The sequence below is a fragment of the Theropithecus gelada genome, chromosome 1 (genome assembly GCF_003255815.1).
Source record: "Theropithecus gelada isolate Dixy chromosome 1, Tgel_1.0, whole genome shotgun sequence".
Classification (NCBI taxonomy): domain Eukaryota; kingdom Metazoa; phylum Chordata; class Mammalia; order Primates; family Cercopithecidae; genus Theropithecus; species Theropithecus gelada.
In genome coordinates, this window is record NC_037668.1 from 58,501,026 (window position 1) to 58,526,865 (window position 25,840).

General features: G+C 39.5%; 1 protein-coding gene across 7 annotated transcripts in view; it reads right to left on the bottom strand.

Moving 5' to 3' along the window:
* PUM1 (pumilio RNA binding family member 1) overlaps nucleotides 1-25,840 on the bottom strand; it is a 137,494-nt gene that overhangs the window by 58,385 nt on the left and 53,269 nt on the right. For 5 of the 7 annotated variants that reach the window (XM_025361132.1, XM_025361215.1, XM_025361567.1 and 2 more), the window contains exons 4-7: nucleotides 17,532-17,640; nucleotides 16,394-16,572; nucleotides 5,984-6,150; nucleotides 3,303-3,573 (exon numbers count right to left, since the gene is read on the bottom strand). In XM_025361132.1, coding sequence (XP_025216917.1) covers nucleotides 3,303-3,573; nucleotides 5,984-6,150; nucleotides 16,394-16,572; nucleotides 17,532-17,640 — 726 coding nt within the window. The remainder of the gene's footprint in view (nucleotides 1-3,302; nucleotides 3,574-5,983; nucleotides 6,151-16,393; nucleotides 16,573-17,531; nucleotides 17,641-25,840) is intronic. The other 2 variants (XM_025361479.1, XM_025361655.1) reach the window with 1 other exon arrangement.

Consider the following 25,840-nt stretch of genomic DNA (forward strand, 5'->3'; position numbering starts at 1 on the left):
AACACCATCTCTTCAACCTCTCTAGTTATTTTTCTTCAACCTAAACCACCAACCAGACTGACTACTTCTACATTATCTACTAGTGAACACATACCTGTTTTACTATTTCCTCCACTAGAATTCTCACCTTCTTCTTATATAAACAAGTCTTTCACGGCACAGCTAAAGAACCACCTCCTCTGGCCAGGCGTTGTGGCTCATGCCTGTAATGTCAGCACCTTGGGAGGTCGAGGCGGGCAGATCACCTGAGGCCAGGAGTTCAAAACCAGCCCAGCCAATAAAGCGAAACCCCATCTCTATTAAAACTACAAAAATCAGCCAGGCACGGTGGTGGGTGTCTGTAATCCCAGCTACTCAGGAGGCTGAAGCAGGAGAATTGCTTGAACCCAGGAGACAGAAGCTGCAGTGAGCCAAGATCGTACCATGGTACTCCAGCCTGAGCAACAAAGTGAGACTCTGTCTCCAGAAAAAAAAAAAAAAACCACCTCTTCCACAAGTTCTTCCCTTCCGCAAGAGACCAGAAACCAGAGTACACTCTCCATAGTCGTAGGGTTCCAAGGATATGGGCATAAATGGTCTCATCACTTGTCATTGAGTACTTCCAAGCACAATTTAAATGATAAAATGAGTCACAATGACTAACCTGAGAGCAAATCAAGAGGAGGAAAGGGAATCAGACTCTATTCAAGAAAGATATGGTTGGCTACAAAGAACAAAAGATATGAACAGAAGGTTGTATCTGTAGAACACAGATCTGTGATCTCCCTGAAGTTACCTACAAAACTGAGTGTCAGAGAATTAATGTACATTCTTCTCATGAGACCATGGTTTCTGATCAGATGACAACAGAGTGAACCTTAAAAGATTAAGTTCTGATCCAAGAACTAACTTTCCTGGATATAATACAGTATAGTTATTTGTACATAAGGCGTAAGCTGGATCCAAAGAACACACATATTAGAAAACATGGTAGTTCTCAGAGAGTAGCCTCCAGACCTCCTGAAAGGCTAGTTTCAAATTTTAATTTTGGGAAGAATATTACATACAGAGGATGCACTGAGATATTATAATAGGGATGGGGGAAAGTCCCCTGAAACCTTGTTCTGCTAAAGCAATGCAGAGGAAACGGGATACGGTTCAGTCTTTGCCCTCAAGGAGCTTACAACCTGTCAAGGACTATTAGACAAGTAATCACAACACAAGACAAAACATGGTAACACCTTCTCTTAAAGGAAACACAAAATGCTATGGAGTTCAAGGGAGGCAGACATGACAGCTTTTTGGTTTGGAGACTAAAAAAGGAACGTGACAGTACTGAACCTTGACAAATGAGGTGGATTTAAATTAAAAATGAAAAGTGGAATAAAATGTAATGAAAACCAAAAGGGTAAGGAATAAAATGTAAGAAATAAACACCAATTTCCAATAGAAAAGGAATCCTTCCTTCTTGACAACTAGTAGCTCTTATACAGGAACACTGAAAGATTGAGGGTCTTAAAGATACTAGGAGGCTTACGCCAGTGGTTCCCAGGTATGCTATTAGGGCCCCCGATACAAGAATGTATAAAACAAACTACTCAGAAAAGAATTATGGCCCACAAGACAAAACCACACTCACATCATGACAATCGTATGTCTGTGTAAAAATGCCTCTATGTTGCAACAACCAAGACATGCATAGGAAACCTGAATGCAACAAGAGATTAACTTTCAAAATAATGTTTACTCTCAAAAACTGCTGAGATATATGGTGACGGCACCCTTGGTTTTTTATTTTTGAATAAGTGGTAGCTACGATGTAATCATGTTAACTACTTGTGGCTACACAGAAGTACACTTCTGTTCAAGTTCTCATAATTGTCCAGCCTCCAAAAATTGGTAAAATTATTTTGAAACCAAAGATCAATAAACCAAAAAAGAATCTCGACTCTGATTATGAAATGAAGAAGAGTTAAAAAAAAAAAAAAAAAAAGAAAGAACCATATATTTTTGTTTGTAAGAAATCTGAGACACACTCTTCTTAAAAAACACAGAAAGGGTTAGACTGCATTACACTGGGAATGGAAGCTAAGAACCAAAACTGGCCGTAAAGAAGAGAAAAAAAGCACAGAAAGTCAATTCACATGGGGAGGCGGGCATACCTACTAAGAACTGCATGGAGAAGAGTGTACACTTTTAGTTTACTCGCTCTGAAAGATATTTTGTTAATTTAATCTTATATGAATATGCACAGTCACACAATCCCTTAGAGGTATTTATTGTTCATAAACCACAAAGGAGACTTAAATTAAAGGAAAACTTCATATGTTAAACTTTTTACTCTATCAATCAAAATTAATTTAGTGTCAGCTATTTATGACAATAAAGGTACAACATGTCATAACTAATCTCCAAAGACCATAAGCAAATTTCCCTACATAGAATTTCTCAACTTCAAAATGAGATGCTAACCTTTCAAACCTAGAAGTCTGTATTAACCATCTATTACGAACCTACTAAAGAGTAACAGAAATTCACAGTCAAACTGCTTCCACCACAAGAGAGAACTTATACTTAGCAAGATTGGGAAACTAGTAGCCCCTCTTTTGTAGTTCAGACAGCTGACCTTTCTTTAAAAATAAAATAAAATAAAATAAACACAGAGATCAGTTAACCCTAGAGGTAGTCCTACATGTCTTCAAAAATAGAAGGTAGACATACGACATCTTCAGGGACTTATGAATTAAAAAAAAAAAAAAAAAAAAAGGCCAAGCAATTTCACGGTCGAGTTGAAGTTGAATGATTTGTGTGTGTGGTTTCCTCTGATCACATTCTAATACTTTTGAAAGATGCCAAATCTTTATCTATGTTATCTGGAGTAACTCGTTTAACTCTAAGACACAACCGGTAAGATGACCTGGCACTACACTCCTGACAGCGGTGGATAGTAGAGTTTACTATTTTAAAAACAAAACAAATCAACAGCATCACAACCACATAAATCTTCAGAGAGATTAATTTAGCACCCAAGAGGGTTGTGTTACAAGAGGCAACACTACCTCATCCATTCCCCAGCTACTGAGGAGAGATAAGAGCCAAAGGAAGTACATATAGAGCAGGGTGGCCTCTTACCAGTGACCTCAGCATAGGCACCAGCTTCATGAGGGGACTCTGTAAACCTACATCACTAACAGGTTCATAAGGGCTAGCTATGGATAGCCTGAAACAATGCCACCTCCTCCCCCATTCCCCCTTCCTTAATTACTTGAACAACGTGCTGGCTGGAGGGAGAGTAGAGAGGATGACAGAGACACACACAGTACCTGTTGTTGAGAATTGTAGTCAAAAAGTCCCACAGTTGCTGCTGCTGAGTCCACAGGTACCTGCGTGCCTGAATAATCAAACTGAAGAGGCTCCATGCCCACATGTTCCATGGGGTCCAAGGGGACACTCTGGGACTCCATGTTGGAGAAATCCTCCACAGGCTTGGCACCATTGGTGCTGGTCAGCTGGGCTAAGCCCTCAGAACCATTCTGGTTTGGACCCAGAAGATCCACTTCATTAGCAGAGTTCTGGCAATTACCAGGGGTACGGCTAAACAGAGAAAGTAAAGGGCATTAAACCTTATTTTCAGTGGGGAGGGACTACAGCAACCCAAGTTTAAGGACAATGTCCTCAACATAGCTCATTATCAACAGTATTTAAAACTATTTCTATAAAACAACCAGAGATACTTCACAGTGCTTACAGGGTTACATCTTCTAAACTGATGCTTCTATTGCTGGCAATTCCATGTAATTCACCCCTTAAATTCACATTAATTGCTATTAATTTACATCCCTTCACCAAGGGGGCCGAGTTTGAGGAAAACTGAAATAAAGTGGAAAAATCACTGTCTATGGCATCCATGAAAGCAGATCCTAAAATGCAGGTAGCAAAATATGTCCCATCAAAATGCAACATTTACTCTTTAAATACAGAGACAATGGAAAAAGTTGGTTTCTGGGGAAAATTCCACAACTCAGTGATTCTAAAAAGTTTTTATGTTCCTGGCATATTCGTGAGGAAAAAAAGAAAATGAAAAAAGTTTTTACATATCGTTGGTATTACTGACCAATGCTAAAACTAACTCCCCTTCTGAGAAACCAAAAGAAGCAGACTATTCCAAAGCAGTACAAGATAAACTCTTTATCTAGGCTATGCCCCTGTTAAGGAGACAATTCTAAGAATTAAAAGTAATGTGAAGATGTAGTTTGTCATCCAAACCATCTTTTATCTTAGGACATGCCTAAGACAAAAAAAAGGGGGGGGGGGCACTATTGATAATTATTGTGGGACACAAGGTTCTGGGTAACCCAGGGTCTACCATCACCTTATATAAAAGGACTTCAGGATTATATGATCCAAAATCAGACTAATACATAATATTATATTATTAGGAGACTGTAGCCTATGGCAACATTCAATGCCGTTCTTCTCCACTTTCACCCCCCCACCCCCCAAAAATCCTGTAGTCCAGTAGCTGGTACATATTAAAGATATTATTCTGGTTCCTTCTCTTTCTTTCTCTCACACACACACACTCACCACCACCACCACCAGCCCCCATTTAATAATACAACAAAATACTGCTATAGGCTGCTGGATATTCAAGGTGGAGAGGACACCTGAACTCATCTGAAAGACCTTAGGTAAGTATTTATTACCCTGTGCCTTAAATTTCTTCTAAAGATTGTAATTTAGGCCGGGCATGGTGGCTCATGCCTGTAATCTCAGCACTTTGGGAGGCCAAGGCAGGCAGACCACTTGAGCTCAGGAGTTCAAGACCAGCCTAGGCAATATGGCGAAACCCCGTCTCTACAAAAGATATAAAAATTAGCCAGGCATGGTGGTGCGTGGCTGTAGTCCCAGCTACTCGGGAGGCTGAGGTGGGAAGATTGCTTGAACCCAGGAAGTGGGGGCTGCAGTGAGCTTCATGTCACTGCACTCCAGCCTGGGTAAGAGAGTGAGACCCTGTCTCCAAAAACTAAATAAATAATTTTAAAAATGTTTAACACTGTAATTATTCACACATGCAACATAACGATAATTAGATTAGGAATACGAAACAACTAATATTTGTCCTACAACGATGGTGCAAAATACACTTTCATTTTTACTTTGGCAGACATTAGAATAAGCAAAGGGGTGTGTGTGTGTGCGCGCGCGCAAGCACACATTAGCTTTAGACTGATATTAAAATTACTCAAAATTAAATTCTCTACCTGTACTATCACACTGGAGATTTAAAAAAAATCCTCTACCTGTATATAACTGGACAAGGATTTTTATAGATTTTTCAAGAAGAATATGTGCCAACTGTGGAAGATAAATATACATTATTTTAATACTGTGTAAGTTAAATAATAGGGTAAAACCTGTAAATTAATCATGACCAGAGATGGGATGAGAGGCATCTGCAGAAGAGATATGATTAAGAACAAATCATTTAAGCTGCATCTCTGGTTCTTCAAAATGAGGAAAATGATACCTGGTCCACCTACCTCAAAAGGAGCTCATGAGACTCAAATGAGATAATGCACAAGTTCTCAACTGTTTCTCCCTCTAAATCACCAGAGGGATATGACATACTCCATTAGTAACCATAGCTCTCTAATACAGTAACTTGGGAGAAACTTAAGAAAGGTCTGAAGGCATCTATCCTAGGTGATTTTAATATTTGAGAATCACTGAAATAGTCTTCTCTGGAATCCTTCTTCAAATTGTAGAGTTCTATGCGAATGCAAAATCTACCATTTTGGCAATGCTTTAGGCATTAACAACTTTTACAAAATTCCACCTCTCCAGTTAATTTACAATCTTTGTAGCATAGCCTACACTAGATTGGATTCTTAAAAAGGAAACATGAGGAGGGGAAGAAAACGAAAATCAAAGTAAAACTAAATCAAAACAAACAAAACCCCATAGCCCACATTCAAAAATCAGAAGTGTAAAACATACAAACCTAAAATCTTTGACGTCTGCATCAATCCCATTCTGCACTGGTAAACCATTGGTCTTGTCCATCACATCACCCTCCTCCTTCAAATCTCCTAGCTTATCTCCATCAAACGTACCCTTGTTCTTCTTTTCACCTTTGTCGTTTTCATCACTGTCTGCATCCCTTGGGCCCTGTTTAAAAAATAGCTTCAGCTTCACTAATAGTCATCAACTAATAATAATGGGCAACCGTTGTGGGCACCAGACTATACTAGATGCTACTCAGAAGAGGATGGTGTTGTGCCCTTTCACACATTACAATCTAATTAACAAACAACACAGAGGCAGGAACACTGCAGAAGGTCTTGCCAAATGGGGGAGACAGACATACATTTATGTTACAGAGTTCAGAACAGTCTTACTATATCCAATGTCCCATCAACCCATTTTCTTCCTTCCTTTTTTTCCTTCCTACCCAAAGCCCAGCCATAACTCTACAGCTCTTGGTCAAGTTCTCTACTCCCAAACCTAACTCTACATAATAGCATGACTCTTAATAAGCCCCAGGTATGACAGTTAATAGCATAGAAGAAAAAATTATTATGCCTGTAAAAAGAATTTCATACTTCTCCACTGCACTATGTAAATTCCTCCCTTACTTCTAAATATTGAGCCAAGTGTGGTCTGACATCATATCAACTCAATTATTCTGTACCTGATCTTGGGATATATGCCCTGTCAATTTGCGTCACCTCCCAGCTCTACCCTATAAGCCTCACAGGTATGCATCAACAATACTCTGATGACCCTTAAGTTTTTTAATGCCTCAAAACAAGTTAACTCTAACTATGAGATTCTTTCACCAAAAGTACTCTAATAACTATCTTCTACCATCTACCGGTAACAAAGATTATTCATGAGATCTTTAAGTGGGAGTATGTTAAATTGAAGCATTTGACGCAAGAGAATTTCTGTCTCAAGTGTTTCAAACTACAAAGCTTGAAACACTGGGCCTAAAAGAATTTAGTGCTAGACATGTCATGTTTATGTCCTGCCTTCTACAGAAATTAAGTCTATCTCCTCTTACCAACATCCCAAGTTAAGCCCTGGACATATAAAGTACATGTACCTTGGTTTCCAAAAGAAAAGATTTGGTATAGTGACCCTTGGTTTCCAAAAGAAAAGATTTGGTATAGTGACTGGACATAGTACAAAGAGATTTGCAGAACCTTACATCAAAGGGTTAAGGGTTTAACCTTTGTTTTTGCAAAACTAGAGGGAAACAGCCTTGCTTTTCCCCACCACTGACTCCTAGTTTAAGGAAGAGAAATGCACATGGACCAAGTTCAAGTTCCTGGTACAAGGCAAGATCCACTCAATAGAAGATCGGAGTGGCTGCAAAGCATTTCCAGTCACCAAAACCAAATGTCAATGGGGAGAAATCAACAATGGAGGACACAGCAGCCGACACTCAGTTATAAATAGACTGACTGTGGATGGGCCTGTAGATGCAAAACCAACAGACGCTCTTAAGAGATCACTGGCCCAGAAAGGCTGACATTCTTAAACCTTTCAACTACTACTTTAGAGCCCATTTTACTTCTGAAGTTATTCTCTGTTCAAATGTGATACAGAAAAAGATAATATAAAAAAGGAACAAATATGACAAGGAACTGAGAAAGGATATACAACTTAGCTTCATGCGGCATCAAGACAGTAAATCATAGCTTTGATTTGGCCATTGAGATGTGCCTTTCAGAATACAATCTTTAAAGTATGTGGCTGTTATTGATTCAAAAGGACTGAACGATAGCCAATTACGCACCACATTGAGATTCCCCAAAGCTGAGATGGGAATATGATAGGGTTCTAAAGACAAAAAGATCTTTTAAAATATCCAAAGGCAATAGCTTCCTCCATACCCGCAGAGGCAAAACTGACTAAAGCTGTGTATTCATTTTTATATCCCTAGCACTGATTGCAGTGCCTGCTAAAAGTGATGAAGAAAATTAAAAGGAACAAAAAAATCCTGCAAAACTGAACTGTTAAAATAAGAATGATCTTCCTGTTGTCTTTATCATCATTAAGTAAGAGTCCCGGGGGTGGTAATATGGTCTAGATGACAACTATGCCTGAATCAGAAACCATTAATGTCAACAGCAAAAGAATATTACAAGAATCATCCCACTGCCTAGCCTAAGTCATCTTCTTCCATAAGTCTACAAATCAAATCACTGGCTCAGAAGAAACAGTTCAGCTCCAATTTCTCAAAAGGAGTTCAAAAGGTCTGTAGGCAAAAATGCACAGAAAGGGCCAGGCACGGGGACTCACACCTGTAATCCCAGCACTTTGGAAGGGCCAGGCAGGATCACTTGCGGTCAGGAGTTTGAGACCAGCCTGGCTAACATGGTGAAACCTTGTCTCCACTAAAAATACAAAAATTAGGCAGCACCTGTAATCCCAGCTACTCAGGAGGCAGAGGCAGGACAATCGCTTGAACCCAAGAGGCAGAGGTTGGAGTGAGCTGAGATTGCGCCATTGCACTCCAGCCTAGGCAACAAGAGTAAAACTCTTTTATTTATTTATTTATTTATTTTTAAAAAGGGGGGGAAAGAAAGGAGGATAAAGCAGCAGTAGGAAGTTTCAACAAGCAAGACAGCTGGTTGCGGGGGATGTGCACTAGTCAAATCAATGCTCTGCATTATCTTTCCTCAGGGGCTCTTCACAAGGGCTTTACTGAGAACCTGCTCAGCTCATCTATAAGCTGAATGGCCTGAAATCTCTTTTGTGTTGTTGTTGTTGTTTTTTAAGACAGAATCTTGCTCTGTTGCCCAGGCTGGATTGCAGTGGTGCGATCTCAGCTCACTGAAACCTCTGCCTCCCAGGTTCAAGTGATCCTCCTGCCTCAGCCTCCCCAGCAGCTGAGATTACAGGCATGCGCCACCATGCCTGGCCTGGCCTGAAATCTTGACCACTAAGTTGCACTCTAAGTCACTAATTTACATTCTCAGTTCATACTGCCATGGGACAGATTTTCAAATATTTCCCTGCAATGTGCTGCATTTTACCAATATCGTACAGGCCATTCCTACAAAATACCTGGTTTTCTACTCTGAATAAACTATTGATGCCTAACCAAAATAGTAGATTCCTTCTTTTAGAGCGTGGGAGACCCAAGGGAATTTTCTAATTCTTGATCTAGGTAAGTGTTATATGGGTGTTTTGATTTTGAGGAAATTCAAGAAGATGAACATTTATGGCTCGTACACTTCTCTGAACATAGGTCATATTTCAATAGAGAGTTTACTTAAAAGAAGAAGAAAAAAAAAACTCAAGAAATCAACAATGGCCCTCCATAAAAACAGGTGGCAGAAGTCTGACTTCTGAATAAAAACAAAAGCACAAATAGGAAACCATTCTGTCAAAAGTCTACTATTAAGAGATGGTATCAGCTGCATGCAGTGGTTCATGCCTGTAATCCTAGCACTTTGGGAGGCAGAAGCAGAAGGATCTAGGTTGAGGCCCAGAGTTCAAGGCAAGCCTGGGCAACAGAGAGGAGACGCCGTTTCTACAAAAAAGTTTAAAAGAAAATTAGCTAGGCGAGGTAGCATGCGCCTGTAGTCCTTGTTACTAAGGAGACTGAGGCAGGAAGACCACTTGAGCTCAGGGGTTCAAAGCTGCAGTGAGCTGTGGGGCGGGCACCTGTTCTACTTCAAGAATAAATAAAATAAAGGATATGAAAAGAAAATAAAAATAAAAGACCTGACTGATATTTTGAGCTCTCCTATTATTCTAAAAGTTGCTCTCCTGAAGTCTGAGATTCCTATGGGGAATACTACCAAAAATTTACAGTGAATGCTAAAAACAAAATATGCACTACCAATGCACTCCAGTCTGGGGACAAAGTGAGACCCTGTCTTTATTTCATTAATAGACAGCAGTTATCAGGTTCAAGATACTTAAAATGGTATCTTAAAAACATGAAGACCCTAGAGACAATAGGAAAGGTATAAATGGGCTGTTAAGTTTTATGAAAATTTTACACTTCTGAAAAATATTTAAGATAAACTATTCACAGCTATGTGATTTTTTTTTTTTTTTTTTGCAATCCTCCCACCTTAGCCTGCCAAGCAGCTATGACTACAGGTGCACATACCATGCCTGGCTGATTTTTATATTTTTTGTAGAGATGGGGTCTTGCTATGTTTCACAGGCTAAATTCAAACTCCTAGGTTCAAGTGATGGGCCTCCTTCCTCAGTCTCCCAAAGCTCTGGGATTACAAGTGTAAGCCATAACACCTAGCCCAGTCTTTTAAAAAGTAGTGAACTCGCTAGGCGCAGTAGCTCACGCCTGTAATCCCAGCACTTTGGGAGACCGAGGCAGGTGGATCATCTGAGGTCAGGAGTTCAAGACCACCCTGGCAACATGGTGAAACTCCATCTCTACTAAAAATACAAACATTAGCCAGACGTGGTAGCGCACACCTGTAATCCCAGCTACTCAGGAGGCTGAGGCAGGACAATCGCTTGAACCCAAGAGGCGGAAGTTGCAGTGAGCCAAGATCGCACCACCGCACTCCAGCCAGGGCGACAGAGCAAGACTCTGTCTCAAAAAAAAAAAGTACTGAACCAGGGTACACAGAACCTACATTCTATCCCAACTGTTAACACTTACTGGTCACAGGACTTTGGACAGGTTATTCAATCTCTCAGACTTTGTTTACTATGAATAACAATGAAATAATGCATGTGTAAAAGTTTTATAAAGATAAGCCATTTTACACAAATGTAATATAATAGTAGTAATAGACGCACTGGGATGGTATTTCTTATGTAACACTATACACGACATCAAGAATAAAAATCTTAAATGTCCCAATTAAGTGGTTTAAATCTCAAATACAAGTATATAGCCAATATGGCCCTCCCAGGGGCACTGTCATTTTCACAAAGCAGTGGTTCTATGATTAAGGTTAAGCAACGCAATCTTTTTCAAATTCACAGGTGGCTGAGCCCACCCTCTGCACCAGAGATTGATCTGATTGGTATGTAGAGGTTCCTGCAAATGTTGTGAAAAGCTTCTGCTCAAATAGCTCTGATAAGTATCCACAACTAAGAACCAAGGTAATTAAATTCAACATAAGCATCAGAAAGGCATAGTTTGTGATTTGCTTTTTTATTACATATTATCTAGGACATACAGTACTGGAAAAGTCTATTAGCTAAATGAATAAATTAAAAAGGCTTAACAGAATCTTTTAATTATGGGCTTTCTTTAGCTGAATGTTAACCCAAAGCTATAGTGCTCAAATACAAACTTCAGTAAAATGCTCAAATTTCAAGTGGCCTGGCCCAATTGAAATCTCAAGAGTGGAACCAAGATGGGTGCTGAGAGATCCCATACTTACAGAAAGGCAGAGAAACTGCTAAATATCAAAGAACTGGGAGAAAAGCAGATGGAGTTAGGACTACATATTGTTGAGGTCAGAATCCATGCACTTATGGCTCAGCTTCCTCAAAAGACTCACATAAAGGGGGGAATACTTCCTAATATACCTATTCTGAATGAAATCAGAAGATTTCAAATCTATTTACTACTCTTACTGCAGTGATCTTAAAAGAAAGCTTCACACAGCAGAAGTCATATTTAATGGGATTAGTAATTTTCCTCCCTTCTTTCTACAAAGAAGTATTTTATACCTGCTTGACACACTGAGTCCAAAAACTGTAACAGTGTTAACTAAAACATTGGTTTCTCCTGCACACACTTACCCATTTTCACAAAATGCCAAATAACTGAAATGTCTAATTCCTTTAAAGTACAACAATGCCAAGCTCTACTGGTAATTCAAATTTTCAAATATAAATTAGCTGGCTGTGGTGATGCATGCACTCCTGTAGTCCCAGCTACTTGGGAGGCTGAGGCACAAGAATCACTTGAACCCAGTAAGTGGAAGTTGCAGTGAGCTAAGATCACACCATTGCCTTCCAGCCCAGGTGACAGAAAGAGACTGTCTCAAAAAAATTTTAAAAAAAAAATTTTTTTCAAATATTAAAAATTATAAGTTTGAAACTGCTAGCCACGTGAAATACTTCTTAATTTAACATATTAAATCTGATCCTTTTTTGAGGATTTCTACTCACAAACAATGCCAGTATGGCACAGTAGAAAGCAATATAGCTAAAAATTAAAATTAGAACAAAGTTTGAATTCAGTCCCCCACTTCCCCTCTAAAGACTCATTTTTCTCATCTATAAATTAATAGAGACAATAGTATCTACCTCAAAGTGTTGTTCCAAGGACTAAATAAGGAAATTCATGAAAGTACAGTTGTCTTTTTAAAAAAATACTTTATCCAATTTTCACATTTTTTCCCCATTGCCTTTTTCACAGTGCCCTCACCAGTCCTCCCCACCAAGGCTTAAAAACTGCTGGACATACTATGTTTTTTCCCCCAGGAAACTTTTAAGGCTCTAATCATTAGACTCGTTGTCCAGCCGAGTTTTCTGAGATATGTATATGATAGCAGTGCTTATCAAACTTTAATGTGCATACAAATCATCTGGGTGGTCTTGTCAAAATGCAGGTTTTGATTCATTCGCTCTGAGGTATGATCTGAGATTCTGAGTTTCTGATAAGCTCCCAGGCGATGCTAATGCTGTTGGCCCACTGACTTTGAGTAGTAAGACTTTTAATGTTTACAAAGCATTTTCACATATGCTACATAGCCATATGAATTACTTTGTCATGTTTTGATTATCCCCATTTTGCAGATGAATTAAGGTCCATTGGAAACTCAAACCCCTGACTTCTATCTGCATTACACTGTACGGAAGTTTTCAAACAAAACCTATGAAAGTAAAGTAGTAGCACTGATTACCTAAAGTAAATGCAGTGAAACCTCGACAAACAAGTCATTAAATTTCATGGCCCAAATAGATGTACACTATGAATGTGTACATATCCTCTAGATCAAAAAGCAGATACTCTCTACAGAACAAACAGAAAGACCTTCCCAATATATTTTTTCTAAAAATCTTTCTTCTGTGAGGTTAAAGTTGGTCATTACCCTAATCGAAGTTTAGAGTGGTCTTCTCATTTCCCTGGGCACCATAAACCAGAAAGGTGGAAATCATGATCCACTTTGTGGCTGGCTAGGCTTCCACCTATTTGAAAAAGATCAGCTGGTATTCCAGACAGCAGGGTCCTTAGATGGCAATCTCACCCACGGGCCTCAAAAAAACAATAATTACATCTCATTTTGTAACCACCCTGAACCATGGGGGGCTGTGGGGCGGGCAACTGTTCTACTCCAAGAATAAATAAAATAAAGGATACGAAAAGAAAAGTAAAAGATTTGACTGATATTTTGAGCTCTATTATTCTGAAAGCTGCTCTCCTGAAGTTTGAGATTCCTATGTAGAATACTACCAAAAATTTACAGTGAATGCTCAGAACAAAATACGGTTGCCAGATTCTTCTTGTTAGCCAGAATGTACTCTTATCACAGAAGCCAAAACCACTAAACGGAGACCATTTGTACAATCAAAATGAATTCAAGCTAGACAAAGAGCTAAACAGCTTCAATCTAGCTATAAGCAGGAAAGTTCACTGAAAATGGTAAACTACTACAGAGAGATTTATTTTAGTTCTGAACCACCTTTACCTGAAAAGTTAGAGTATAGATTATCTGTTGTCAGTGTTCTTAGTTACTTGCTTTGAGGTCTACAATCACTATACTGTCAGAGATGATGTTTTCAGCTCTCAGGATTAAAGTGAGGCTTACTGGAGTTAATGTTGATACAGCTACCCCAAAAGTAAAAATACCTGTATGCCCTGACCCCATATACTACCAAGTACCACTCCTCCTTTAGAACAATTATCTACAAGAAGCCGATATCCTATCTTCCTGGTTCTCTGAATTAAACACTTTAAATGATAGACTAGACTTAAAAAGAAAAGGCTCACTTTCCTCAAGAAGAGGCATACATACTATGACAACCACAAAGTGACCCAGGCTTCCACAAAAAGAGCTTTGGTCAGGTGTCATCCTGACCAACAGGCAGAGCAAAGCCAGGTTACGTATAAAATCAAGAGGATACAACCACAAAGCTGATAATCAGTTCACTGGCCGGGCGCAGTGGCTCATGCTTGTAATCCCAGCACTCTGGGAGGCCAAGGTGGGAAGATCACCTGAGGTCAGGAGTTTGAGACCAGCCTGGCCAACATGGTGAAACCCCGTCTCTATACTAAAAATACAAAAATTAGCTGGCCATGGTGGCAGGCACCTGTAATCCCAGCTACTCAGGAGGCTAAGGCAGGAAAATCGCTTGAACCCTGGAAGTGGAGGTTGCAATGAGCCAAGATCATGCCACTGCACTCCAGCCTGGGCGACGAGAGTGAAACTCCATCTCAATAATAATAACGATAATAAAGATAACTGGTTCACTGAGCCACAGGTCTCCAGACACCAGAAGACTGTATATGCCAACAAGTGGCTTAATGTCACTAGATCAGTCTGCTTCTATCACTCTATAGATACAATCTAAGTTAAACTATGGGATAATATTCCATTACCCATGATCTTCCTTCTAAAAGAAGCTGGAACACAAATTTGGAGAATTTTCATTTATTTTTATGCATACCTCAAAATTTTCATTTATCTTTATGCATACCTCAGAAGCTCAGTAAATTATCTTGATGGTTAGAGTCCAATCTTCTGACCCCATCTATCTAGCCTGAAGTCTTAACCTCCTCTAGTCACAATTCTTTTGTAATAGAGGTAAATCACCAGTCTCCCAGGACAAATGATACAGTTTTTGTCATCAAAATAACTGTATGAGATGATTGTTTAAAAAGAGAAAAATAAGTGGCAAAATGATTCAATCCCACCATGTATCTTTCTCCTAATTCCAACTATTTTTCTGCCTCCTACAAGCTTCACAGTAATGCAGGCACACGCCTCCTGGTTAGTGCCCAAGAATTGGAAACTGATCACACACGACAGAGAATTCACAGCTAGAGTCACAGGTTCCAGTTCACCACACTAGCAACCTACTGACGCACAACACTAATTTCTGCTGAGGAATCTGTGCTCATAAGATGAGGAAAGAGTGAGGACAGAAAAAGAGGTGAGCTGGGGATAGGGTGAAAAAAGAGAAATAACTCACATCCAAAGGGTAGATCTTGTTCTTCCCAAGCAGCCCCTTGGGAAGGTTCAAATAAAAGGAGCCATCTCCTATCTGATTCACAAGCTACTAAACCCGACCTAGGTCTCTGCAGGGTCAAAACACCAAAAAGCAATCAGGTCAGCTTTAGAATAGCTAGTACTTAAGAACTGCACTTGACACTTGAGGAAGCTGCACCAAAAATGAACTACTGTTTCTCTAACAAAATTTAACGTGGATTAAGGAAAACAGGACCAAGCCTCTGATACCTAGCAAAAGATGTATAACACTAAGAAATACTGAGCAACAAATGCTATTAAATAAAGTTATAATATTATTAATATAATTTGTGAGAAAGAATTATATTAAAATCTCTTAAATGACCACTATCAGGTGTATCAGCCCGAAATGACTTCGGAGAAATGGCTTTGAAAAAGTACAAAACACGTTTAGACAGGAGAAAGGGAGGGAAGACAGATTCAAGTGCCTCTCACGGCCTTCCTATCTGTGACCTGGAATATGACAACAGTCACAGAATTCAAAATGAGGAAGACTCAAATGGAAATACATCTTAAGACTTCTCAATATAGAAAGTTAATGATAAAGAAATTGTTTTGAGAAAGGTTATCACAGATGCTCACGGAAAAATGCTTAAGACTTAAAAAGAAAGAGGCTATAGACACAGAGACTTATTTGACTACAATTTAGCATCGGAAAATTCATAAGAAAGAATTAACAGAATCCCTAACTTCTTGACAGGCCAGGTGTGAGAAACAAAGCCGTTCAAGGAGGGCCAAAGAGGATTCTATAATTAAATCGTAGCTAACAAAACAAGAACAGCCCTATAATCTGATCTATATTAAGGTTTCTCAGGTATTGGCAAATCACTGCTCTCAAACCTGGAATTCCCTGTTAACATCCCATCATCAGCTTTATGTTTTAAATTCCTTCACCACCCTCCTTTTGTTTTTATTTTAAAGTAAAAATGGTGTTTTCTAATAGACCAATGAACTGTGATCAAGATTGCAGTTCTCATCTCACATGACTATCAATGTGTCCCCCCGAAAACATTATTAGTTTAGTTTTTAAAAGTTTAGTTTACATCTCCTACTATGTTTGCTGAGTTCTATTTACAACAAATGTTGTTTGAAAATACCCTGTAATTAATGCTGTGAATATCTAAGGAAACTAAACAGGCATGTTTTGCTTTAGGGGAAAAAAGAAAGAGAGAGAGAGAGATAGGAACAAGTTCCTCAAGCCAACTTACAAATCCTCCTTTTCTTAGACAGGAATCGCCCGGGGATGAGCTCAACACATACTCCACCATGCTAACGCCTAGTCCCCCACTCTCCGATCGTGGGGACAGTACAGAATTGACCTCACTGTTCACATGGAAACTCTGACCAGGTCTTCTCTGCACCATGATTGGCTGGGAAACTGAATGATCTACAAAAAAGATACACAAGCATGATACAGTGCAGCCAGAGGCTCAAACAAATTATGAGTGACGTCTCATGGATAAACCAATGGAATCAGGAAACTTGCCAAGGTCAGTTGAGCCAAAACCTCCTATCATGTCTTTCGCTGTATGATATTCAACATAAGCTAAGGAAATGGAACACACTCCTCATTTATCCGGGATAGCAGAGGAATACAACAGTTTATCTCGCTTATCTGGTTTATCTAGCTGAGTGGATAAAATGTTTATCCCTTTATAAGTAAAAGGATTTTTAAAATATATTTTATTAGTATTACTAAAACAAAATATGATTTTACTGCCCTTTTTAAAAACAATGTAATTTGTTCTTTTCTGATAATTCACTGCCATCATGAGGTTCCATGCTTACGTTGTGCTGTAATACACGACACTTGTTTGGGTTTTCTGTCTCCTTCCTCCCTAACATCTGTCACTTTTTCTGCTGTCAGTGTGTCTACCTTTATAAGTTCTCCCCATCCCTCTTCAGGGGTAGTATGCCAGAAGAATGTCCGTGCCCAGTGACTTGATTTGGTCCCAATCACGTTTAAAGATAGATCATTCCATACACGGTACACAAGGGCAATGGGAGAAAAAGAAACATGAACTTCAAATGGCAGGTGTGGATTTTCTAATTCCAAGTATGCTGACAGCAGTACAGAACAAAACGTTACAGCTGAAATTATGGTCGTTTCAAATAAGACCATTCCCCTGTGGCTAGCACTTCAAAAAATACTGAAGATTTGATTTTGTGTTAATTATGTTTTAATAAATTACATCATATAAGCTCCTTAATGGCAATTACACTACAGGAGAGGACACTGCTTGACATGCTTATGTCACTGATGTAAAATTCATGACTTGCCAATTGCTGAGGAAAGGAGCTCTAAGACAGGCATAAATCACAGTACAGATGCTAGATCTAGATTACCTGATGTTCCCCAGGCACTGTCTCGCCATTGATCACCCAGGAATATTCCTTTTGGTCCATCTTTGCTGGATTCATCTGTTTCCCAAAACTTTTTACCTGGCAAGAGCTGCTGCAAATTAAAAATAATAGATGCTTTTAAAGAATTCATAAAGGATGAAAGTACAGCAGTCAACACTTTCTTTTAGACAAGGGTACTGAAGATGCTCACGTGCCCTGAAGGTCTTTAATTAAAGTGTTCCAACTACACAACTGTGGTCAGAGCACTACTATATATTTGGTAAAAGTCACAGAGAGGCCTAAGGCAAGGTGGGGACAGGGGTGGGGACACTGATCAAACCATCCAATAGAGGCTCAACTTAAATAACTAGAATTACTCACTTAACCCATGCCAAGATTTTTAAGGAGGGGGGGGAAGGAACTAATAGTGACCCTATTAGTTAACTACGAAGTAGACTCCTATTGAAAAAGAAAGTATCTACAACTATTAAAACACTTCTCTATGTGTACTAACTACCAGACAAAGTTACTCAAGCTGGAGCATGAACCCAGCTAGGAACCTCAGCTATGGAATGCCAGAGGCAAAATTCACTTCCTTTATACACAGAGACTCCATTAACCAAAATACTTCCCAACCACAACACTAAGCTATTCCAAGATTTTGGAAGGACAGAAAAGCTATTCCCCTTCATTACTGGAAGGGAAATAAAATCTCCTAACCTCCATTAATTTTTTAACAATACTTGGTAATGCCATTAAAGTGACTTCACAAATCACTCCATGCTTCAGAGAAACACAGGGATCGCTGGCCATAAGCCAACATGAGAAGTTTATACTAGCTTCAACAAAAAAAATGCAAAGTACCCTTCAAGCAAAACAGCACAGTTTTAGATCAAAGCACCAGTGATCAGGCTTACAAAGTAAAATTCCACAGAACTCTATCATTCTTGGTTCTGGTCATCAGCTTTACTGGCTAAAATGCCCCCTCTTATTTCCTCTAATTATGTTTTCAACTGCTATTACACAGGAAACTAAGACGTTTCAGATAGTATTTAACCACCATTTTTGAGCACAAAAATACCTGGAGAGTTGAATTTCTCAGAGGAACACAATAAAAAATCAGAAAGCACAAAACATTTCCTCTCCTTGACAATAAAGGTTTACCTTTCCCATTTAACCCATAACCCAATGATAATGGAAAAATAATTAAACTCTGCTCTCACTAAAATAAATCTCTGCTTCCCAAATCTAATTTCTGGGTTTCTCAGCATAATTTTCATCTATAGATTAAGTGGCTCTATAGATTCATCTATAGATTCATCTATAGATTTCATCTATAGATTAAGTGGCTCTATAGATTCATCTATAGATTAAGTGGCTCTATAATCTATCTCATGGACATGGGCTACTGCCTGGACCAAAGCAGTTTGCCACACACTTTGCTCTTAAGGACCTAATTTGTTGTTTACTAATTAAACAAGGTTAGGACAAAACACACATTTGTCTGGTATTTAATTGCGCAGATACTTAAGTTTCCTTGAAAATGAACAGTTATAAGTAGTAGTCTTCCTGGTATACCGCTTATTGCCCTAAGGGCATTTGGGGGAGGGTGGGGATCAGGGTAAAATGGGAAAGAGCCCTGATCAACGCTAAGCATTAGGGTCGGGAAGCACTGAATTAGACAACTTTGAAGTGCCCTAGGAAATTTTACTAAACTGCCCAGAACCTCATTCTCTTTTCATTGATAAAGAAAATATCATTCAAGTTGCTGTGATGATTAGAAATATTATTGGTGAGTGCCTAGCACAACAGGTTCTCAATAAATGTATTCAAAAACATCACACCTAGGTAAAATAACTGTCAAATCAGGTCACAGAGGGGATACTGAAAAGTAATGTAAACTATGCAAAGGACAATTCAAGAATTATTTTTAAACTTATTTTTCTCCTTTTAGTCTCAAAAATGTCCTGTCCGCTGCAAGGCCGGGCGCAGTGGCTCATGCCTATAATCCCAGCACTTTGGGAGGCCGAGGCAGGAGGATCACGAGGTCAGGAGATCAAGATCATCCTGGCTAACACGGTGAAACCCTGTCTTTACTAAAAATACAAAAAAAAAAATTGGCCGGGCATAGTGGCGGTCGCCTGTAGTCCCAGCTTCTTGGGAGGCTGAGGCAGGAGAATCCCTTGAACCCAGGAGGGGAGGTTGCAGTGAGCTGAGTTCGTGCCACTAAACTCCAGCCTGGGCAACAGAGCAAGACTCCGTCTCCAAAAACAAAAAGAAAGAAAGAAAGAAAAATGTCCTGTCCGAAGATTACAAATAAAATTTCTTTCCCCATTGGTTATACCCTTTCTCCAACTAAAATTCTGATTTTTTTTTCCTCCCGTATTTTGTGCAAAGCAAGAGCAACTACTCTTTTGTATTCCAGAAGAAAGAATGTCAGCGTAAGGAGGGCCTCACTTGTTTTATGCTCCACATAACAGTGCAAAGAGCGCTAAGGTGATCAAAACCATTCTTGTCCTTTAATTTTTAAGAGTTCATTCTTCCCAGAAACTTGTAAATCTTTATTTAAAACTCAAGGAACAGGGGGCCCAGTGTGGTGGCTCATGCCTGTAATCCCAGTACTTTGGGAGGCTGAGGCAGGTGGATCACCTGAGGTCAGGAGTTCGAGACTAGAATGGCCAACATGGCGAGATCCCAGTCTCTACTAAAAAACACAAAAATTAGCTGTGTATGGTGGTGCACACTTGTAGTCCCAGCTACTCAGGAGGCTGAGGCACAAGAATTGCTTGAACCAGGGAGGCAGAGGTTGCAGTGAACCAAGATCTCGCCACTGCACTCCAGCCTGGGCGACAGACAAGACTCTCTCAAAAAACAAACAAACAAACAAAAAACCTCAAGGAACGGTTTCCAAAAGTACCAGCCTCCACCCTACATATGTAAATATAGTCTTGTCCATAATTTGTAAAATTGCTTACAGAAAGCAGCAGCCTTTCAGCTCAAAAATCAGTTCTGGGATCCTGTCACCTTTCATGATAGTATACCAGGTTGTCATAATGTGCAAAGCCGGCAGAAGCAGGTGAACACATAAGCAAGGCTATTTTCAGGGTAAATTCTCTCAAAAGGAAACAACAACACAGCAAACATGAAGCAAAGTGCTATTAGGTTGGTGCAAAAGTAATTGCGGTTTTTGCCACTACGGCAAAAAAAGAAGAAAGCAAAAGACTGAACCAAGGTGCTTGGGCAAAGACAGAAGCAAAATTAGCAAAGCTCTTAAAAGTCTCTGGATCTTAGTCTTTCTCCCTTTCCTCCAAAACATATGGAGTCTACACTCAACTGCTGTGGTTAGCAGCATCTGAAATGACTCTTAATGATCTTCACTTACAAGTACTCATGCCCTGATGTAATCCCCTTCCCCTAACTGTGGGCTAGACCTATGACATGCCTCTAAGAAATAACATAAGGCAAGTCATGGGATGTTACTTTCAAGATGTTACAAAAGCTGTGATTTCCATCTTACTTGTCCTCTTCTATCTACTGTTCTGATTGCTTACTCTGATGATAACTGCTGCTATGTTGTGAGCTGCCCTACAGAGGCCACATGAAGCCAAGAGAGAGACATCTCTGGACAACAGCTACATATACAAAGCTGTTGCTCGCAGCTTCCCACTGAACTCTGTCTCTGCCCTGGGTCATTTACACACAATTAAGAACTGAGATCCTCAGTCCAACAACCAGCCAAGAATGGATTCTGACATCAACCACATGAGTAAGTTTGGAAACAGACCTTTTCCAAGCAAGCTTTGAGATGAAGGCAGCCACAGTTGAAATCATGACTGCAGCTTCTGAAGGACCCTGAAGCAGATGACTCAGGAAAGCCATGCCTACGTTCCTAACCTACAGCAACTGTGAGGCTTAAACAACTGTCTTGTTTCAGGAAGGACATGGTGGCTTACACCTGTAATCCCAGTGTTTTGCAAGGCTGAGGTCAGGAGTCTAAGATCAGACTAAGCAACCAACATAGCAAGACTCTAGCTCTACAAAAAACTTTTTAAAAATTAGTCTGGAGTGGTGGCGCACCTCTGCAGTCTCAGCTATTCAGGAGACTGAGGTGGGAGGACTCCCTGAGCCCAGAAGTTTGAAGCTGCACTGAGCTACGATTACACTAGTGCACTCCTACCTGGGAAACAGAGTGAGACTCTATCTCTTAAAACACACACACATACACACTGTGTTGTTTTAAGCCACTAAATTTTAGGGTGATTTGTTAAGCAGCAATAACACAGTTGTGAATATGTGGAAGTGTTTTTGTATATTTGAAACACTTCTCTAGGAGTTTGTTTTCAAGAAACACTTCTTGTTCCATTTCTAATATTTAAAAGTAAGTGATGAAAGTAAAATCCTTTTGAATTTGAAAAAAAGTAATTACCTCTGTTCCACTGCATCTTTTCCCCAAATTTGTCTCATAGCTCTTCTGTATTTAAAAAAAAAAAAAAAAACTGGCTTTTTTTAACTCTGCAAAATCAAATCAATTTAGACGTGTTGAGCTTACTGAGAATTAGTAGCAATCACTTATATTCAACAGTCAGCTAAAAGATACCTAACTGTTCAAATCTGATCATATTAAAAGGAGCCAGAAACTACTGAATTATAAAAGCAAATGATGTGTTATCCAAGTACAATTTCAAATTCAACAGTAACCTCTCTGCAGGTAACATCATCCACAGCATTGGATAAAATATCCTGGTTTGCCAACCCACTGGCATAAATACCAGCAGTTGCCAAATCTTCACTTAACACACAATAACCAAAAATGTAAACGCATCCAACCTATGAAAAGATAGTCCCTATCCACCCCATCAAGAATTTGGAAATAAAGACTGTTTTTTTTGACAAGGGAAAAAGTAACAGATCACAAAAGAGATGTACAGAGTCTGTTTTAAAGAATAATTTGGTAGTAAGAGGATTAAACAATTTGACAATTCCAAAAGAAGATAACAGGAGTTAGGAATTGGTCCAATAAAAGCAAAGGAGACCCAAGGAGTCAGATGTAGCCAGTATTATCCAGGTGACACATTTAAGGGCAGGGCATACAACACACAAAGAAGCCTATTCTTATTAAAGCAATCAATACATCTGGTTAGATAGTAGCTTAATTACACTGGACACTAACAACACCCAAGTAATCTCCTTGGCTCCAACTCTGCTTACCAAGCCATATTCTTAGAGGAACTGGCTTCCTCCTATAGCCAACCATGCCAATCACCAAACACAACTATCCTTGTCCATCTAAGAGTTGCTTTTTCTCCTTAAAAAAAAATCAGTAGACTGCATTTTGGTTTTCATACATTAGTCTCTTGTTGTTCTGGTTAGTGTGGGGTCAATATCATAACCCAATCATCTGAATTAGTAATAACAGTCCATTTCAAGATCTACAAACTGAGAACCAAGACTTGAGGAGTCCTATCATCCCCAGCAATACAATAAATAGACCTTGTACTCTTCCTTATAATGTCACATTAAGTGGAATTCCTAACTGCACCACCAATAGTGTCTGCTCTCAAATCTCTGGGAGAAACACACACACATACACTATTTATCCCATCCTGGATCATAAGTTTATAAAAGAAAAAAACTTATGAAAATTAAAAAAAAAAAATCAGTAAGCTTACTCACGAGGCTTCTGGAAAACAAAACAGAAGGCAAGCACTGGTTTACAAGCAATGTCAGCCACTTGAGACACTTTTAAATTTTGTCTGGAAACACCTTTTTTCCTTTCCATCTAACAAAAAAGAACAATACGCAAAACCACACTTAACAATCAATCGTGTCATAAAATCCTACACCAAGAACCCTTAAAACATGGATTAAGACAATAAAAAGTGGAGAATATCAAGAAACTCTAGGTTTATTTTAATAACAGTGATAAAGACCCATGAATGCTCTGCAATCACTTTATTTTAAACTAGTTTTAAATCCCAGCTGTGTGAATTCTATCCTTTATCCTCTTCTGCTTTTTCTCACCTACAAAATGACCTATTGTGTACAATGAAAGAGATAACACATGTAATGACATAATACAATGCTGAAATAGTAACCAAAAAGTCAGCTACTATCCTTCTTTAAAAGAGCAAAGTAGCAGCCAATAGACAATACTAATGGTCTGTCAATGAAACACTCCTATGTCACACTATCAGACACAGTGATCATGGCATCACCTAGGCCATGGCAGTACAAATCTCATTACATTAACTACCCCAACAAAACAACACTACAAGAACCATGATTACGGCTTTTCAGGAACTGCAAAGAGGCAAGACAATTATTGCCTAGACTTGTTTGACCATACCACCACTAATATTTGAATAGGGATTTATCAATGAGGTTTAGTGATTATCTCAACAGTAAAAGGGCTCTCTAGCAACTACTCTGTTCTCAAAAGGAATAAAATATTAGGTAGCTAATTACACACTCAATACAGGCTGCACAGAGCGTCTCTCAGAGCAGAAATTGAGCATCTTAAGAAATACTACTAATATGGATGTGCCAACCTTGCAGACGTGATCAGTTTGATCATTTTATTATCTAGCATCTCTAACTTACAACACAAGCTTAGTTTCACTGGAATGTAGCCAATGCAGGAGATGAATGTTTGATATTTAACTAGCTGGTAAGACAGACCAACAACCAAAACAATTCTTAATCTCTTAGTATATATCTCACCACACTCTCAGTACATTAAGAGAAGATGATATCAACTCAGAGAAAGGACCTTTCAGAACTAACTGAAATGAAGAAGTTTGATTGGTAACCACTGATAATCACATGTGGTAGTCTTACTTGTAAAAACTGTATATTTTTCACACAACTTAGTCTCTCCATACCACAGACTATTGTTGTGAAATCAAGTGAGATAGTATATGAAGTGCTTTTACAAATACTAAGAACTATACTGATATTAAGTTATACTAAAGCTTTATTTAAAGTTTTAACTTATTAAAACATATCTTTTAAAAAAGCCAAGTTTGGCTGGGCGCGGAGGCTCACGCCTGTAATCCCAGCACTTTGGGAGGCTGAGGCGGGTGGATCACGAGATCAGGAGATCAATACCATCCTGGCTAACATGGTGAAATCCCGTCTCTACTAAAAATACAAAATATTAGCCGGGCGTGGTGACAGGCACCTGTAGTCCTAGCTACTCGGGAGGCTGAGGCAGGAGAATGGCATGAACCCAGGAGGTGGAGCTTGCAGTGAGCCGAGATCGCGCCACTGCACTCCAGCCTGGGCGACAGAGCGAGACTCCGTCTCAAAAAAAAAAAAAAGCCAAGTTCATCCATTCCTGGTTAGCATAATTCTTTTGGAAGGGCTTCAGAAACTACATACGTATCAAGAGTCACGCCAAGTGTGGTGGCTGATTCCTGTAATCCCAGCACTTTTGGGAGGCTGAGGCAGAAGGATAGCTTGACTCTAGGAGTTCAAGACCAGCCCAGGCAACACATGACACCCCATCTCTACAAAAACTTTAAAAAAAAAAAGGCCAAGTGTAGTGGCACATGCCTGTGGTCCTAGCTATTCAGGAGGTTGACTGAGGTGGGAGGATCACCTGAGCCCGGGAGGTCAAGGTTGCAGTGAGCCATAACTATGCCACTGCACTCTAGCCTGGGCAACAGAGTAAGATCCAGTCTCAAAAAAAAAAAAAAATCTACATTCAAAGTGTTTGTAAGAATAAAAAAAAGTTGAGGCTGAGACTGAATGCAGTGGCTCATGCCTGTAACCCCAGCACTTTAGGAGGCTGAGGTGGGAGGGTCACTTCAGGAGTTCGAGACCAGCCTGAGCAACATGAACATGTCAAGACCCCATTTCTATTTTTAAAAATTAAAATTTAAAACAAGAATAAGATAAGCTGAAAGCAGGCCTGTAATCCCAGCACCTTGGGAGGCTGAGGTGGGCGGATTGCTTGACGTCAGGAGTTCGAGACCAGCCTGGACAGCATGGTGAATCCCTGTCACTACTAAAAATACAAAAATCAGCCAGGTGTAGTGGCCAGGCGCCTGTAATCCCAGCTACTCGGGAGGCTGAGGTAGCAGAATCGCTTGAACGCAGGAAGTGGAGGTTACAGTGAGCCAAAATCGCACCACTGCACTCCAGCCTGGGCAACAGAGCAAGACTCTGTCTCAGGGGAAAAAAAAAAAAAAAAAGTTGAAAGCAAACTGCAAAGTAAGTATTCAACAATAAATTAGCTGTGGGCCTGATGCAGTGGACCACACCTGTAATCCCAGCATATTGGTAGGCAGAAGGATCACTTGAGGCCAGGA